The sequence below is a fragment of the Cynoglossus semilaevis genome, chromosome 18 (assembly GCF_000523025.1).
Source record: "Cynoglossus semilaevis isolate Cse_v1.0 chromosome 18, Cse_v1.0, whole genome shotgun sequence".
Classification (NCBI taxonomy): Eukaryota; Metazoa; Chordata; class Actinopteri; order Pleuronectiformes; family Cynoglossidae; genus Cynoglossus; species Cynoglossus semilaevis.
In genome coordinates this window covers 57193-75474 of record NC_024324.1, presented here as the reverse complement: position 1 = coordinate 75474, position 18282 = coordinate 57193, and the positions used below count along the sequence as shown (strand labels likewise).

At 45.9% G+C, this 18282-nt stretch overlaps 3 protein-coding genes and 1 long non-coding RNA gene across 8 annotated transcripts in view; 3 read left to right on the top strand and 1 right to left on the bottom strand.

Annotated features, from left to right (window-relative positions):
• The first annotated feature begins 836 nt into the window (after nucleotides 1-836).
• znf865 (zinc finger protein 865) lies at nucleotides 837-11348 on the top strand. 5 transcript variants are annotated; one of them, XR_001761485.2, is made up of 6 exons: nucleotides 837-1447; nucleotides 3250-3325; nucleotides 3459-3587; nucleotides 3872-8358; nucleotides 9399-9498; nucleotides 11185-11348. XR_001761485.2 is itself a non-coding variant. In XM_025064912.1 (4 exons), exon 4 carries the CDS (start codon nucleotides 4194-4196, stop codon nucleotides 8208-8210), a length of 4017 nt encoding a protein of 1338 aa, XP_024920680.1. In that variant the 5' UTR covers nucleotides 837-1447; nucleotides 3250-3325; nucleotides 3459-3587; nucleotides 3872-4193; the 3' UTR covers nucleotides 8211-8740. The 5 variants fall into 5 exon arrangements, 3 of the variants coding, with proteins under 3 accessions (XP_024920680.1, XP_024920681.1, XP_008329099.1); XR_003052570.1 differs by having other exon boundaries at nucleotides 9339-9498; XM_025064912.1 differs by lacking the exons at nucleotides 9399-9498; nucleotides 11185-11348 and having other exon boundaries at nucleotides 3872-8740.
• LOC107989974 (uncharacterized) lies at nucleotides 8263-9447 on the bottom strand. The gene is made up of 2 exons (XR_001761503.2): nucleotides 9327-9447; nucleotides 8263-9177 (listed from the first exon to the last, which is right to left on the bottom strand). It is a non-coding gene; the product is annotated as an uncharacterized LOC107989974 (long non-coding RNA).
• dbpa (D site albumin promoter binding protein a) lies at nucleotides 11311-15561 on the top strand. Its single transcript, XM_008330876.3, has 5 exons — nucleotides 11311-11504; nucleotides 11629-11885; nucleotides 11983-12166; nucleotides 13602-13792; nucleotides 14200-15561. Exons 1-5 carry the CDS (start codon nucleotides 11345-11347, stop codon nucleotides 14413-14415), a joined length of 1008 nt encoding a protein of 335 aa, XP_008329098.1. The 5' UTR covers nucleotides 11311-11344; the 3' UTR covers nucleotides 14416-15561.
• Nucleotides 15562-17023: 1462 nt separating this feature from the next.
• grin2da (glutamate receptor, ionotropic, N-methyl D-aspartate 2D, a) overlaps nucleotides 17024-18282 on the top strand; it is a 30785-nt gene continuing 29526 nt past the window's right edge. Inside the window, exon 1 of the mRNA XM_017041240.2 lies at nucleotides 17024-17475. The gene's annotated coding sequence lies outside the window, so the exon portion shown is untranslated. The remainder of the gene's footprint in view (nucleotides 17476-18282) is intronic.

The following is an 18282-nucleotide window of genomic DNA, read 5'->3' as shown; positions in this document are numbered from 1 at the left end:
CCGTTTCCTGGAGTTGGCGCTGCCAATCAGCCAACCATCATGAGATCACCAGTGCCCTCTACTGTTCAGCCGCTCTTTGACAACCTGAACTGTGTCTCCTTTGTTTGCGCTGGTTTTAAAAGAAATAGTGTTTTTTAGAATCTGTTCTGATGCTAATTTGACCACTTTTAAAAATGTTTTGTGAGAAACGTGTGACAGACGTGAACTATCTTCATTTTAATCTTTTTATTTCTTCCTGGAACTGATACACATGTTGTTGACTGTGTTTATACATTGATGCCCGGATAAAAACTTAGACTCTATTTGTGTGATGTATTCCTTAAGCTACTCAACATACCTCAGCTTGTATAAAACACATTCTTCTTCTTAAAAAAACCAAACAAACAAAAAAAAAACTCTGAAGTGAAACCATTTTCTAATTGCTCTTTAATTCTCTTTAATATAAACCGTAGTGTGTTTCACTGAAAATAGCAACAATAAATAAAGAAATCCACTCAAACATGTTTGTGTGATGAATCTGCACTGTTACTGTTTGTTGATTTGTTTCATCACAGTTTAATGTCTGAGCTCAAAATCTCTGGTCATCTCAAAATGACCACAAGAGGCAGCAAAAGACCGACAGCTCATGCGTCATTGTGAGCCGAAATAACTCTAAGGACTGGTCTGTGGTCTAAAATCACTGATTTTCTCCATGGACTTTGGTCTGAACTAAAATCTCTGATTTTCTCTATGGACTTTGGTCTGAACTAAAATCACTGATTTTCTTTATGGACTTTGGTCTGAGCTAAAATCACTTGTGGTTCACCAGAGTGGCACCACCAGGGTGGTGGTCTGTGGTGGTGCTGGGGATGCGCAGATGGAAGTGAACACACACTGTTCAGTAGATGCTGCTGCTGCTGCTGGTGGTGGTGGTCTTCGGTTTTGTGACTGCACCACCTCTGTCTCCTCGTTTCTATATTTCTTATGGGCTCCACAATGACATAAAATTCAGTCCGGGTTCATATCCACCCGGAAATGTTCCGGTCCCACACAGGAAACGACCATTTTAGGGTTGAGAGTAGCGATTGAACCGAGCCGAGCCGAGCTGAGCCGAGCTGGGTCGAAAAAAAGCTAAGGAGGCGGAAAACGGGAAAAAGAGACAAGAAACAAAACAAAGGGGCGGAGGGGGTCTGAAGGAGTCTGTGGGGGTCTGAAGGTCCTAAGGTACTTGGCGGGTTCTGGTCTCTCCCTAAAACCTGCTTATTATTAGGCTGCACGAAAAGCCTGGCACGGCTGCTTCGCGCGGGGCTGATGGAGATCCCGTCACCGCTTATCCATGCTCCTCCTCGGCTGGAACAGAACCAGGCCCCGCGGTCTCTGGAACTCCTGCACGGGCTCCGATGCAGCTGTTGATTCTACAGAACGGCTTTCATCTCGGTGACCAGATCGGGCCAGGAGGGACTTACAGGTGAGTACCAGCGATAAAAAAATGAAAACAAGTAGCATTGTGAAAATACCAAGGCGGCTAAATGCTAAGACAACGCTGCTAACTCCATGCTAACTTCGCTAACATAGAGATTTCGTTTTTTATATAGACATTGTCAATTGCAATATAAAATATGACGTTGAACATAAACAAAAGAAATAAATGAAATGCAATATATTCTGTGCTGTACTCGGTATTAGCTGCCGAGCTAACGCTGCGATAATGTTCGTGTTTTTTTTTCTTCTTCTAAAAACCACAATACAATTTAGTTTGGGGTAAAAATAAAATCACAGGGCAATTTGTTTTATTATGTTGTTGTTTCTTTTTTGATGTAAAGATCTATCGACACATGAACATTGTCTGTCAGTTTCCGTTGAATTAAACAAAAACATTTTCAGATGGATTTCATTGATTTAAACAACGTGTTCCAAGTGCTGTTGTAGTTTCACATGTTTTTATAAGAAATCAGTGGTGGGTGGAACAGAACGGACTTCATTGAAAGCAGTTCTTTACTTACACACACAGCGTAGACCCAAGAGCTGGTCTCTATGTTTTGTAGAAATGTTGCTGACTTTGAAATCACTGCGTTTTTCAAAAATATGTTGACGTTTGTCAGACAGACAGAGACTTCCACTAGTCCCCTGGGGTCACTAGTCCTCTTGTATCAGCTAAGCGTCCTCAGCATGTCCTCGGTCAACTAAGGTTATATATATATTATTGTACCATGAACAGCTCCAGGAACCACAGGATTGATTTAGAAAACAATCATAATTTACAACATGTGATGTACATTGACGTGGTTCAGTGTAACGATGACCATACAGTTAATGTGTCTGTCACTCACGAGTCCAGGTCTGGTCACAGTATTACTGGGTGTCATGTCTGGAGCATATCCCACTGAAAGACGGTTTTATTGTTGGTCCTAAAACCAACGTCAGAGCTGCTTTTAAACACACGTGGCACAACGAGAACTTAATGATAGCTTAATGATACAAATATATAAACTTTGTGCTAATACCAATTATTTTTGTCTGTTTTCTCCGTCTAACTGTACGTCACTTATTTACAACAGCAAAACTCTGCAACTGTGACCGAAACCTTTCAAAATAAAAGCCTTTATTGTAAAAACAAGAACTAAAAAATTATAAACTTAAATCTGTGATGAAAACACACAATATCCTATCCTTTGCCAAATAGTGAGTTATGGTCTCCCTAATTCCACTGTATTGTTTAGAGCTGGGGTCACCAACCTTTTTCAAACAGAGAACTACTTTAGAGGCACTTAGTAAGACGAAGATTGATACAGACTTGATACAGCAACCAACGTCATAATAATTGGTTCTGGGACAGACAACAGCAGAAGCTCTTCTGACCATCGACGTTACACCCATTTGAAAATCATTGGAAGTGGAATTCAGAAAGCACAGTAACCGTACCATGACTCTCTTGTTGACTAGTTTTTAGAACATACCCCGCGGGCACCTTAGGTAGTCCACGGAGTCTACCATGTGCCCCATCACACCACGTTGGTGACCCCTGGTTAAGAGGACTTTTCATGCAGAGTCATGCTCAGAAAAGCTCTGACCAATGGACTGTTGCTGCTGCGATGGCCGCCTTACTTCACTGCTGTTCGGTGTTTGCGCTCTAGATTGACTAGCCTCGAAATGCTGGTGCATCCCTTTATGGTGGTGGAGGTTGGTGGTGTCACCTCTAGATGTTGCTACAACCGCTCTGCTCTCCAGCTTCTGCCATTCTCCTCACTCCTCTGACTGCTGTTCCTACAGGAAGGTCAGCGGAGCTGGACGACATCTGATTGGTCAAATGTCAGCATGCTGGCTGTGAAAGCATGGCACAAACATGGTAAACAAAACGTATCGCATTTCAGACCAGCTTTCGATTGTGCAGCCTTACTGTGGATGAATTATTTTTAATTGAAATTTTAATTATTATAACTGTTTTCACTTTACTGGTGTCTGACATTACTCTGTTTCAGACCACCTTCATGAGGTCACTGGTGTGAGTGGAGAAAACTCATCATCTGAGCAGCAGCAGCAGTAACAGCAGCAGTAACAGCAGCAGGAACAGCAGCAGGAACAGCAGCAGGAACAGCAGCAGGGACCGTGTGAGTTTGTCTGCTCTTTAGCTCCTACTGTTGACCAACATCGTGTGAGTTTTTCTGCTCTTTAGCTCCTACTGTTGACCAACATGATAAAACATTTTGTACACATTTGTCTTTGTAACATCTACACACCTGGTACCACATGCGTAGATTTATTAACTACCCATGTGAACATGGTCACTGCATTCATTTAGTTGTGATTTAGATTAGAGGTCAACCAGGTCTTTGATAAAATACCCAACAACATAGACATGGTCACCATGAGTGTGTTCTTCTTGTTTCTTCAGACTGGACCTGGATCTGCCAGTGGAAACACTACCACCTGAGATGAAAACAGGCCACAGATGATGAAAGGACATTTTGACACTACAACACTACAGGCCAAGTGTCATACTAACATCTAGTGAATAGTACATTATTTATGAACTTTTTATATCAGTTGTCCCACAGAAGCACTTCAAAACCTAACCAAGGTTTTCACATCATAGACTCTTAAAAATCTTCCTAGGTTCCTCGTTGGTAAAAACGGAACACATCCAAAAACCAGACTTGATAAGTTCACAAAGGACTGCTGTTTTCTTGGCTATTTTGCTACAGCTTCGTTTGGAGATGTTCCAGTTCAGCAAGTACCCCATGGACATTTTAGAGATGCTAAGTGGACACCAAGCCCATCAGTTCAAAGGCCTCGGACTTGAACGACAGCTGAGCCACCAGCAGCAAGTCCAACTGCAGCATCAGCAACAGCTTCAACAGCAGCACCAACCTTCCGCCGAAGCCTCAGGGACTCTTTTGTCTGGCCTGGGTCTTGGATCCCTCCAGAGCTCCCGTAGCAATGCCTTTGCTGATTCTTCATCACTATTTGCTAAAATGAGTGCCCCACACCCACCTATCTCTCATCAGAGCCAATCATCCTCTGCGTCACACAGCTCTAGGAAGTCCAGTAAGATGAGCAGCAGCAGTGGGAACTCTGCGTCAGGTTATCCCCAATTTCTACGGCCTTTTCACCCAGCAGAGGCGGCGCTGGCGCAGGAGCAGCTCCACTCTGGGATGGGACGTTTTGACTTTGGAGGAAGCAGCAGTGCAGGAAGTGCAGGTGTCATTGGGGGTGTGGTCACACCAGCGCCTCCACCTCCACCACTACACCCAGGCTTATCTGTCCCCCAGCCCTCCCCTGGTCCCTCTTCCTCCTCAGCATCTCCTGCAACCTCTGCTTCAGCTGCTAACAACCCTTCTGGCAGTACCACCGTCCCCTTGGTTGGACAGTCCGATCCTCGGAGCCTCCACCAGCAGTTCAGCTGCATGCTAGCAGCAAACCAGTACTTCTTGTCTGGTGTTCCTGCCAACAGCAGCCTGGAACAGTTCCTCGTCCAGCAAGGCACCCACAACCATCTGGGCCTAGGTCTTAGCCAAGGGCCCACAGAGTCAAACTCAGGCCTCCCCCCCACGGCCCTCCACTCCTCCCACAGTCACCCAACTTCTCAGCCCCAGCAGCAGCAGCAGCAGCTGACGCCTCACGCCTTACCGCACCCACACAGCCATGCTCACCACCCACACCCTCTCCATCCGGCCCCCCAGCCTGCCCCACTCGGAGGCTTTGATTTTCAAGGCATCCCTGTCCTGTCCTCCAATCAGATAGCCTCTCTGATGCAACAGGAGACTGGGCTTCCTCTGCCAATCCCTCTACACTTGTCCATCTCCAAAGATGATGCATCCAAGTCTGGAGACACCACAACCACATCAGCCTCAAGTGGAGGAAGCAGGAGAAAGAAGGCAATGGCAGGCTACTTGCCCCAGAGAAAAGCAGACAGTAGTAGCCACAGCAGCCACAGCAGCAGCAGCAGCAGCAGCAGCAACAGCAGCTCTAGTGGACACAGTCAAAGCTCATCGTCGGGAGTTGTGGGCGGGGCAGGATCCACTGGGGTTGCTATAAGTGGAATCAGCAGTGAGCAACAACATTCCTCACTCCTCACATCTTCCTCGCAGCGGTCTTCCTCCTCTGTCTCTTCCTCTTCTTCTAACCCTTCTTCCTCCAACCCCACCTCTGTGCTAGTAGCCAATGGTAACCAGCAGTTGCCCAAAGACAGGGATACTCACAGGAGCAGTACGTCTGACCAGTCTGAACCAGAACCTCTCTACCACTGTGGTGAGTGTGGTAAAACCTTCACCCATCTTTCCAGCCTCCGAAGGCACCTGCGCAGCCACGGCCTGACGCCAGAGAGTCACAGCAGAAAGTTAGATTGCAACACCCCTAGCCCAGAGAGGATATTCTGCTGTGGCGAGTGTGGAAAGCGGTTTAAAAAAAGGGGTCACCTCATCCAGCACAGTGTCACTCACTCGGAAAACCGACCTTTTGCCTGTAGCATCTGCCAGAAGTCTTTCAACCGCCGAGAGTCCCTCACGAGACACGAGAAGATCCACGACGAGAAGCCTTTCCGCTGCCCGGCGTGCGGAAGGTGTTTCCGTGAGAGCACTGCTCTCCTCAACCACGCTGCCTCTGGAGCTTGTGGCAAACCCCCTCGCAATTCCAAAAAACAAGCCAACAGTGGGGGAAGCAGTTCATCGAACCCTGGCAGCAGTAAAATGGGCAGCAGTGGAGACAGAGTGGGCATTTTAAACAACGGAGTCACAATGACCAATGACAAGTACGCCCCAGAGTATTCCAAAAACCGCTACCCCAGTCAGTCGTCCTTCAACACTGGAGTGGACATTTATAGACGTTCGCAGTCTTCATCGATGTACTCCTCGGGGAGTACACTAGCCAGTGAAATGAGCGCCCACACACTTCGCAAAGCCCCTTTGGCCCCAACTCTTCACCCCCACCCTCAGAATCATCAACAACACCACCACCATCAACAACAACCGCAGCAGCAGCAGCAGACACACCTTCCTCTTTCTTCCCTACTGGATGATTCGGAGGATGAGGTCACCAGTAGTGCTATGTCGGCCATCGCAGCAGCAGCTGCAGCTTCCTGTGATTTAAATTCAGAGGGTAGGGATGGGGAGAGGAGGGACATCATTGGAGGATTGCTGGGAGGTTTGGGGTTTGGTAGCTTGGGTGGTCCACCCTCTACTCCTAGCCTCAATGGCTCCACTGTGCCTTTGACCCACCCCAGACACATTCACACCAAGCCCAGGAGACCAAGGAAGCCTAGAGAAAAAAGGGACCCCAACAGTGTAGTCAGGAGGAGGAGGAGCCCAGCGCCACCAGGGGACGGTTCAGAGAGGCCATATGGTTGCCATATTTGTGGAAAACGCTTCAGGCGGGCTGAGACGCTGCGACGTCACAACCGTGTCCACACAGGAGAAAAGCCTCATTCCTGTGAAGTATGTGGGAAAATGTTCCGTGAGCCGTTTCACCTCACGAAACACTTGACCGTCCACTCTGGGCAAAAGAACTACAAATGCAACCTTTGTGGGAAAATGTTTGCTTATGCACAGAGTCTGGTGAGACACGGCAAGTTGCATAGAAGAGGGGAGATTGACAACCAGGGCAGGAGAATCAAAGGCGCTGCCGCCGTCAATCAGGTCTCTGGGAACTCCGACTACTTCTCCTCCTGCTCCCAAGGAGAAAAATCACCAACCTCTGGAACTCCCTCCCACAGGCTTTACACCTGCACTGTATGTTGGAAATCATTCCGCCACTACTTCAACATGACAGCACATCAGCAGACTGTGCACGGTGGCGTCGTGGGCCGAGAGAAATCCTATCGTTGCGACGTTTGCGGTAAAGCCTTCGCCTACTCCAACAGTTTAGTACGACACAAGCTCTCACAGCACGGCATCGACCGCAACGACCAGCGTGTCACTCAAACCCAGCCCACCGGGTTCTCGCCACTCTTCTACGACACAGCACCGGGTCCTAACTACACCGGGCTGCCTCACATGCACCAGGGGGCCCCGAGGGACCTGGAACAGCACCATCACCTGCAGAACCCTTTTTGCTACCGCTCCAAAAACTTCCAAAAGCAACATGGACACACAAGAAAACAGCGAAAGAAAAGAAGACGTGTGGAGATTCACAGCATCATGAGGGATGGGAAGCTGGTGGGTTTTCCTCTGAGTAAAGACACTAGAAGGAAGCTGACGCTCCTCAGGAAAAAGAGGGGGAGGCTGCAGGCACAGATCAAGAAGAAGAAGCTCCTGGCTCAGCTCAGGATGAAAGGCGGGACAATAGCAGTTAAAGCCTGGAGCGGGGGTGCTGTTAAGGTCACTGGCCTTACCTCACTGGACATCCAGATCAAGCGCTTCCCCTGTCCAATCTGCCCTAGCACCATGTATGCCAGGCTGGGCTCGCTGCTGCTCCACCACGCTGTTCGACACCCACCGCACAACTCGGACCGCCGTGCTCGACTGCTGTGTCAGGTGTGCGGACGACAAACCAGCTCGCTTCACAAGGCCCTGAAACACAGAGGGCAGCATCTTAAACGGGCCGCCTTCCAGTGCCACAGATGCAGAAATCGTTTCTGGAACCCCAGACTACTAGACCGACACAGGTTCTCCTGCCGGGGGATGGGCAGCGGAACCTGGGAGCTGATGACCGTCAGACCCGTGTCGACCCACAGCCATTCACACGGCGACGCTTCGCCAGGAGAAATGACCGCTCCGATTCTGGTGCAGCAGCAGTGATGAGAATCTGAACCAAATTTTCAACTTTAGAGATTTTAGCACTGTCTCTCTGTCGCCCCCTGTGTAGAGCCAACGTTCAGTTTTGTTGAAAAAGAAAAGAGAAAAGTCACCATCGGTTCCTGGAACTCAGTCAGGACATCACAGGGAAGTAAGTTGTTTTTCACACCGACTGATTTCACTTATTTTTTTAAGAAAAGTAAATAAATAAACACTTTTTTTTTTAGAAACAACAAGTGAGTGGAGTTTACTGTAATCATTACTATTATATTTTATTAGTCCTTTTTTTACTCCACATACCATTGGTCTAGAACTGTCTGGAGGGGGGCTATGTTCACCTGAGTTTCTTTTATTATTGATGTGCTCCTCCTCCTTTCACATCTGTTTGTAACTGCACATAATCTTTGAAGTAATACGTTTCTTTTTTGTCCATCTAAAACATTTATTGATGTTGTTATTGTTATTCTGATTATTGTTATTGTTAGGACTTAATAACCCTGATTTTTCTTGACTAAAAATGAGTTGATGAAAACATCAAATAAAAGAGTTTTTAAAAAGTTGTTCTACATGTGGGCTTTAAAAGAAGAACAAACAACATTGATGACAGAAACACTCTTTATGCTGTAAATTTGAAAACGTAGTCATATTTATTTACGATTTCATAAAAGTCAATATTTTTTTAGTTTTCGTTCTAAATGTCAAACCTTGGAAACTTAGGAATCCCCCCACCTCACCGGTGACATTGGTGAAGCACAGTTCACATTTGGTTGTGGGCAGTGTCACAATGACAATTCACTTTAAGTACAGTTTTTAAAGGTACGTGTCTTAGCTGCTAATAACATGCACTGACAGTTTATAGTCACCAGGTGGAGCCCTTTATTCGCAGGTCTGATTTTCTGGGTTGGAGTTTAGTTTTTTTTTTTCTTTTTGTAGAAATAATCCAACCAGTCAACATCAGTGATCTCGGTAACTGAAAAAAAAAAAAATCAAAATCAAAGCGAATTCATTTTGAATGTTTTGTCATAGTTTTAATAAATTTGACTTCATCTCAAAATATTGTAATATTTTAAATTACAAATATAAATGTAGGTATAATTATTGTAATGTAAGTATAATCACCTTCCCCCCCAGACGCCCCCCACACACAGATGGACGACGTGACTTAATGAATGAGATGTCTGTATTCAACAGAGTGGGACATCAATGATGACGACTCGTATGAGAAGGAATCGAACCAGGAATCACCTGAGTGCTCCGTGATGACCTCACATGATGACGTACAGATCTAATAGTAATAATCAGGTTTAACAATTTCATTTCATATCTTATTTTTCACCACACGTTTTTTCAATAATCACCCTGTCTCTCTTGGTCACGTGTCAGTTGCAAGGGCACATTAGTGGGCGGAGCCCCAACTGTCTATCGGCCAATAGCAAACCGCCGCCCAGATAGGACCAATCATAACGAGCGACCGCAGCGCGTGCGACTGACATGTGTTCGGAACGCACGCGCCACGCTCTTGCCCCATGTAAAAATATGGTGACGTCATATCCTGAGATCCACGTTGAATTTGAATTGTTCAACAACATCGTCCAAGAAGACGGCAGCGGAGCTGCGTTTAAGGACATCACTGAAACAGTGTGGTTAGTTTTTAGACCGGAAGTTACGAGGGATAGATGAAACAACGTCTACAGCGAATGTTGCGTTCATGTTCGCTATTCAGCGTGTGTTTTAGTTTTTGGTGTTGTGGGCTCTGAGCGAAGCCCCAGTCTGATGTATGCTACCATTGGCTGGAAATGAGATGGGGGCGTGGCTTATTAGGGTAAACATGTGATAGCTTCAAAGAACATAGGAAAAAAACAGATGGAACGATTTTCTTTTGTTGGATTTGTTTGTTTTCCTGTCATTTAAGTGCTTCGTCAGAACAGTTGTACCACTAAACGAACGGGAGTACACGTCCCTGCTATACTGTGTACTCACTATACTTATCTGGTATATTGTGTACTCACTATACTTCTCTGGTATACTGTGTACTCACTATACTTATCTGGTATATTGTGTACTCACTATACTTCTCTGGTATACTGTGTACTCACTATACTTATCTTGCTGTGGATAATCTTCCAGATTAATAACGAGACAATCACTTCTTTAATTCCAGTGAAGTTAACGTCAGTGAGTCGAGCGGAAGTGAAACGATAGCGGGTCATTAGCAGCCTGAACAGTTAGCCTGTTAGCTGCAGTGGGCTACACAGACGTATTGACGAAGAACAAATATTATTTTCCTTGTAGTAGGACTGAAGGCCGTTTATACCAGCTCCTGTTTGGACAGTGAAGGCATCTCAGCGATTCGCCAAGAAAAAGGGGCGTGGACCTTAGATGCAAACGATCAACGCCCCCGAGCTTGTTCCCCGTGAGCGATGACGTCACACGTGCAGCCCCGTGTTGGTTCCAGCTGACAGAGAGAGAGAGAGAGAGAGAGAGAGACTCACCAACTTGGACTCTCCGTCAGGATTTGATTCTTTTCTCTCCATCGTGTTGTCTTTCTTTCCTCTTACCTCCATTACCATCTTCCTTGTCTTCTTCATCGTCATCATCGTCATCATCTTCACTCGGCTCTCTCTAATCCTCACTCTTTCAGCTCTAGCTCTTCTTCATGTCAGTTATTCCCAGATTTAACAAATCGAGAGTAAATCTCTGCTGTGGAACAGAGGAACGAGGCAGCAGCTGAGTCCACTGGTTCTGGACTGGACTGGACCTGGGTTCACTGGTTCTGGACTAGGTTCCTCCTCCTGTTTGTGTGGATTAGACCTGAGTCCACTGGTTCTGGACTGGACTGGACCTGGGTTCACTGGTTCTGGACTAGGTTCCTCCTCCTGTTTGTGTGGATTTATTTTGGTCCAAAGTTCTGACATGAATTAAGGAGATCATCTTTTCATATCTCCATGTCTTCTCCTCTCGTGTCCTCCGGGGGCAGGTGGGTCTCTGGCTGGCCAACACCAGGTGTTGAAATTAAGCGTACACCCATTCTCCACATCTTCTGACGGCACACCTGTCAGTCCCCTTCTCTGATTGGATAAAAACCAGCTTTTGATCGAAAGACTTCGACAACTCCAGCTGGTGGTGTTGTTGGAGATATGTCCAGGCCCCTCACCCAGCTGTTGCCTGCAGATTTGTCTGTAGGGGGCACTACAGAGAGTGGCCCTCAGGTGACCTCCATGAATAACTTGAAGACCCTCCTGCAGCTGCCAGTCAAGAGTGACCAGGAAGGAAGTAAGGACTGCTGTCAGGTGAAAGGTGAGCACCTGCCTCCTCTTCATCCTCTTCATCATCATCTTCTTCTTCCTCTTCATCATCTTCCTCTTCTTCTTCATCATCTTCCTCTTCATCCTCTTCATCCTCTTCTTCTGTTCTCCTTCAGACAAACACGTGTCATGTGACGTGGTAGACCACCCGTTGGCTGTGAATGCTGCAGGACTAGCTGGAGTCCCTGGTTCTAGTGGTCCCACTCGTCCTCACTCCCAGTCGGCCTTCCTGGGTCCACTGCTGTGGGAGAGAACACTTCCGTGTGAGGGAGGACTGTTCCAGCTCCAGTACATGGACCTGGAGGAGTTCCTGATGGAGAACGCTGTGGGAGGAGGTGGAGGTGGTTTTGGCAGCACCCAGATCCCATCTCAGGTGAGACTGGTCTGGACCAGAATGGTGGAACCAGGAGAAGGTCCTAAGATCAACTGAGCTTCTCATAAGTCACTTTTGTCTTTTTGTCTTCTCCCAGAATTCCCAGCCAGTGGTTCCCAGTCAAAGTTCCCAATGCCCCCCGACCTCTCCTTCTCCCTGCTCCTCCTCGTCTTCTTCCAAGTCCTCCTCCTCCTCTTCTCTCCTTGGACTGGAGGCTGTCCAGCCTCCTCCTGTGCTTCAGCGGGAGCAGGACCTGATGGGAGGAGCTGCGTGTCTCAGTGGTGAGTGTTTGATTCCCACTCCTCAGGTCAACATGCTGATGTGTCCTTGACATCTAAGGACTTTGTACCAAAGACCCAACACCACAGATGTTGACCTTCTTATTGTTACAGTTGTCCTGGTTTTCCTGTCACTCCCTCAGTACATCGCAGATTTATTTCTTTCTTATTCCAGTCTCGTGGCAGTTTCACTATGTCACAGTATTTTAAGGTAAATTTTCCAATATTTTTGTGATAAAAAACATTTTCTAACCTAAAAAATTTAAACAGAAAAACATAGTAAAAAATCAACTAAAGACTTGGAACACAGCATTGATCTATTTCATTCCTTGACGTCATATGTTTGTCTTATATTTCCGTTCTACAACTCTACTGTGAGTTGGGGGTGATAACAGTGGGGGGAGGTTCATAAAGGGTTATTATATACCTCAATAACATAATAACTATCTCAACTCTACTTCACGGTGGGTCATTGAACCACTGTGTTCTGATGTTCCCATACTGTCCAGTACTTCAGTCCTGTTACCGATGTGTGCGGATGAAACTCCAAACTGATGATTAGAAGGGAAAAAAAACAAACGTCCTTGAAAGATAAGAAAACAAACTTCAAGTTATTTCAATCTGATATTTTTGACTGTCAACTGTAACATTTTAATAAGTTCTACCAGACAAATATGAAGTTTATGACTTTGAGGTAGAGATTCACTCAGGAAACAACATTTATAGACACAATCAGTCCTTAGAACTTTACCAATACTGTCATTGAATTTCTCAGCTGGACTCTACAGGGCTCTCCCTCTGATTTGATTGAAGTATGGATCTGTGGTTTGAGCTGATGTGTTACCAGATGTGACCAGCAGGGTAAAAAAAATCACTCAAATGTGGTTTAAAGACGATGCCTGGTGATTTATTGATAAACTCTATTTTAACTAACACGGGTTCCTCCTTGTAGAACTAACCCTAACCTAAGGTCTGAGGGCAACACTTTTCCAAACCGCAGACAAAACCTTATTCATCACCTGGCGGCAGCTTGTTAGCCATGCATAGCAACTAGCAATTTGTTGTTACACCTCATGCTGAAGATTGATGAGGTAATCAAACGCAACTATGCAACCCACAAACGTATTCACACTGATGAGATCCAGGTGTTATTTTAAGAAAAAACATGATTATTATTCTGGTAATTAGCAACTGTCATTACTAGCTGACCAATGAAATTAGTCGCCTGTAACCAATACCGACGACATTCTGAACGTGGAGCCCCCCCCCAATCATCCAGCTATGTAACTTCTGCTTCTGTCCCATACTGATCTGCTGGAGAGTGACACTGACATCTGCTGGTCTCTTGTTGTCAGTGCAGGAGAGCCCTGTAATAGAAGTCCCCGAATGTTTGTTTGACTTCAGGTGCACGTTGATAAAGATCACCTGACTTTTGTAGGTGCTGGGGGCGGAGAAGGCAGCAGTGACATTCAGGTGAACTTTGACCCTGACCCTGCAGACTTGGCCTTATCAAGTGTTCCAGGTCAGGAGGCGTTTGATCCCAGAAATCACTGCTTCAGCGAGGAGGAGCTGAAACCTCAGCCAATGATCAAGAAGGCCAGGAAGATTGTTGTTCCTGAAGAGCAGAAGGTACTCCATCTCCCACAATTCATAGTGTTGTGTTCTGTGTAGCCGTGTCTCCTGCTCCTTGTCTCAACAGGACTGTGGATTAGAGATAGTTTAACAGATAAAGAAATATTCTATTTCAAATCTCTGCCCTTTAATAATCTAAGATTAAAAGTAATGTGTTAGGGATTAAGATTAGTGAGTGGTGATGTGGATTATTGATCAGAATTAGAGAAGAGAGAAGAGTAAGATATTGAAGATTGTGATTAAGGAAGAACATCTGATCTGGACCATAATCCCTGTGGAATGTCAGTCACTTTTGAGGTCTCTTACCTCCTTCTTTCCTTCCCCTGTTTTAATCACCTCTGCCTCTGCCTTCTTCTCTTTCCTTACTCCCCCACACACTGCCCTCCCCTCATCACTGACAAAAGGATGACAAGTACTGGAACCGACGTGTGAAGAACAACGAGGCGGCCAAACGTTCCAGAGATGCTCGGAGGCTAAAGGAAAACCAGATCTCTGTCCGAGCAGCATTCTTGGAGAGGGAGAACGCCGTGCTCCGCCAGGAGGTGGCAGACATGAGAAAGGAGCTGGGACGCTGCCGGAATGTCATCAACAAGTATGAAAGTTGCCATGGCGACCTGTGATGGAAGGAAGGAGGTGAAAACAGAAGCAGCAGCACCCCCTGGTGTCACCACTCATCGTTGCCACCTGGTGTTGATGCTCATCGTCGCCTCCTGGTGTCGCCACTCATCATTGCCTCCTGTTGTCACTTCTCATCGCCACCTCCTGGTGTTGACGCTCATCGTCGCCTACAGTTGAACATCGGTTAGCTTTGTAACGTGTCGTTTTTTTAATCAACGGAACAATGAAATGAAATGCGTATTTTTAAAATGAAGAGAAATTAGAGGAGGCACTAGCTTAGAGGGGGCGCTGTCTGATCATCTCTAGACAAGTTGTATATTTTTCTATTAATCAAAGTAAAAAGCAGACTTTAAGGTGTCAAAGACGAGATTTGTAAAAATATTCTGCTCATGAACAGGAAGGGGCGGGGTTTATAGACAAAGGCTCCGTCTGTTAATAAATGTCAGTGTATCTATTAATAAAGAATGTATCAACACGGTCCAATCAGGTTCTTCCATAGAGTTGATCAGAAGACAGGCGTTGGAGACCTGAACTGCCAGCAGAGGGTACACAAACCTTGAAACTGTATTTGGGAAGGCTCCCACATCCTCAGGGATGCCTGTATACCAGAGGGGGAGTTGGGGGTCAACCTGAATGTCCCTGTGGGGCAAGAAGAGGGTCATTTTGATTGAAGTTTGGAAACTTAAGGCTTTTCTATTTTCATGTACCTTACTGATCTTATTTAGAGGAAAATCAGGACTTGCATCAAGTGTCCTCTAGTTGGTGCTGCTCAGTATGAGTTGAGCTGAAGAATCTTAGTAACAAAACAAACTATTTTAACAAGTCCCAGGTTTGGGTTCGTGACCTTGTTTGAAACATTGACTTTTAAAAAAGTGAAGAACAGGAAGTTGGATCTAATGTGAGAACCTTGGGAGGAGAGACTGTGGAACCGATCAGTATGAACAGTGTTGTATTGATATTGTTCTGGACAATGATGGTGCTGATTTACACACACACACACACACACACACACACACACACCTCAAGTCACCTGATCTGATGGCAGTCCATAACAACTCTAAAAAATGACTTTCATGAATGAAATGAGACAAATGTTAAAAATCAATGTTTCTGTTTGAAGATAAATGTGGTTTCAACCTGAGGTTTGTCAAAAAACTGAAAATGTTTTCTTTACTTTGAGTTTACATTAGAAACAAAGATAAATCACTAGGGCTGTATGCTCCTCCCACTGTGGCTGTGTTGGAACACTGATTTAAAGTGTGTGATGTTTGTAAAAAAAAAAAAAAACGTAGATCAGATGTCAGTTTCTTCAGCCGTTAAATTAAAACCACCTTTAAGGAACTGGGGTTTGATGTTTGACAGCCCTGTACACCTCCAATATCATTTTCATAAACTAAGTGACTTACTACACAGCTCTTGTTTCTGATTGGACACGACTGACCAAATAGAACCCTGCTGCGTCCGTTATTTGACCGTGTCACTCAGTGCAGGGTTGGTGTTACGGTTGTCTGGGTTGGTGCTGGACACCAGTGGACCAGTGTAGCGTTAGCTCTGGCCTTCGTGTATTCATGGTTCTTTCAGGTGGTTGAATAAGTTAGCCGTGTTGCCCTGCGGTTGTTACCCTGATGCCCTGCGAGGCAGACACAGTTCTCTTTGTGTATCATTTATTTTTCTCACGTTATTCCATCTGAATCTAAGAAACCTCCAGACAGAAGATAGTAATCCATGACGAGGTACTAGCGCCTCCTCTCTTCCAATGCTGCGATACTGCCACCTTCTGCTCCCTACATTACCTCTCACCCTCACATTAGGTAGGGCCCGCTCACTTTCTATTTAGGCAGGTTCTGCACGCCCCCTGGTGGTTGGCTGTCTATTTCTATGAGAAAATCTTAAAGTCATATTCTGCAGAGCCTGTGATGATAACGACACATTGTGCTGGACAATATATTGTTCCATAAAATATTTCCAATTAACCATAATGTTGTCAACATTATTTTGAGTCTTAACCACGAATATAAACATATATATATATATATAAGGCATATGTATGTTCCTATGGTACCTGAAGGCCCCTCATTATGGACGAGCCACTGATTGGACCACCTAAGGTGGAATCAACTAAGGTGTGTAATTGAAGGGCTGTCAGAGGTGGTGTTGTTCAGTCCAGGGGCAGTTGTTCTTTTCCTCACCTGGATCGGGTGGTTCTGTTTTCCCTCACAAAGAGTGGATAACTGACAAGAGGGTTCACTCCTCTCATTTCTTAGCAAACCCACGCACGCAAATCTATCGGTCTGTAAATTATCGACTTCGATCAATGGATGTATTGATTATCCTCCGGGGCCGATATTTCTATGTTAATATCGTTACGTTCATCTTCATTAAATCGTGATTGTGATTAAAAAATTGATTAACTGTACAGCCCTCGAATATGTGTGTGTGTACATATATGCATTTATATGTACGTGTGTATATGTGTGTAAATATGTGTATATTTATACTTTATAAATGAATGTAAAACTAAACAAAAATGTGAACAAATGAGAGTTTATTTAACATTCAACACGTGTCACCGGAAGTGATGAAGACGGGGAGTTACCATGGAGACAGAACGTACATACTGAATTTTAACTGAGGGTGGGGGCGAGGGGTGTTGGAGGATGAGAGAGCAGCACATTAACATGCCTGTGTGTGTGTGTGTCACAGAGTCGGAGGAATATTGGTCCCAATGTGCGCGGGCGTGTGAGCTTGTGCGTGTGCGCGGACGTGAGCGTGCTTCCAGGGTGAGGAGGTGCGGAGCGCTGCGGGAACATGTGCGGGTTTTTCTGCTGCTGTTGAGGAGGAGACAGTGAAGAGGAGGAGGAGTGGACACCTGCAGCAGGAGACAGTGGACACCGAGGACTTAGGAGAGGAGCAGACGGAGCAGGAGGGAGGTCTGCTGCATGTCCACGTCCAGCTGTGGGATGTTTGGACGGAGGAAGACAAGAGGAGGAAGGAAGGAGGAAAGAAAAGAGGAGGAGGAGGAGGTGGAGGAGATGAAGCTCGACGGCCTTCAGGAGGCAGCAGTGAGTCTGTTCTCGCCCCCCTCTATCCCTATGTCTCTCTCTCTCTCTCTCTCTCTCTCTCTCTTGTCCTTCACTCCTCTCTCTGTCTGTGTACGTGTTCACCGGCCGACACGCACACGCACTCACACAATCAGTGGATGTGCGAAGCGTTCATGTGACCCCCTGTCATTGCTACGCGTGCTTCATTGGTCACCATTTGTCTGTGCGTGTGCGCGTGCGTTTGTGTGTGTGTGTTTCAGGCAGTGACAGTGTCACAGAGGCTGGTCTGCAGATTTCACCAACCCACTGTTGCGCACTCTGAACACAGTGTGTATATGTGTGTGTGTGTGTGTGTGTGTGTGTGTGTGTGTGTGCAGCTGATTCAACAATTATTCTTTTCTCTTCACTCACTGCCGAATTAATCTTTTTCTGAGCCTGGGAAACACACCCCCCTCCCCCTTTTCTCCCTCTCTGTCTAGTCCCCCCCCTTTCAGGAACAGCAGTGGTCATGTTGTTCCCTCTGTTCCTGTTGTTGTCTTTGTTGTCATTGTTGTCATTGTCATTGTTGTCATTGTCATTGTTGTCGTTGTTGTTGCTGTCGTCGTCATTGTTGTTGTCCCCCCACACTTAAGGTTACTCCTTTGTATTGTTTAGTTTTGACATCAACCTCTCTCCGAAGGAGGAACTGTTCTAGACCTGTGTAGTTCTGTTCTAGTTCTAACAGTTCCAGTTCTGTTTCTTCTCTGGTCCCACCATCTTGACTCCAGAGATGAAAGACCAGTTTAATGGACTAGTTTTGGAGGATTTAGTGGACTATGTTTGGAGGAT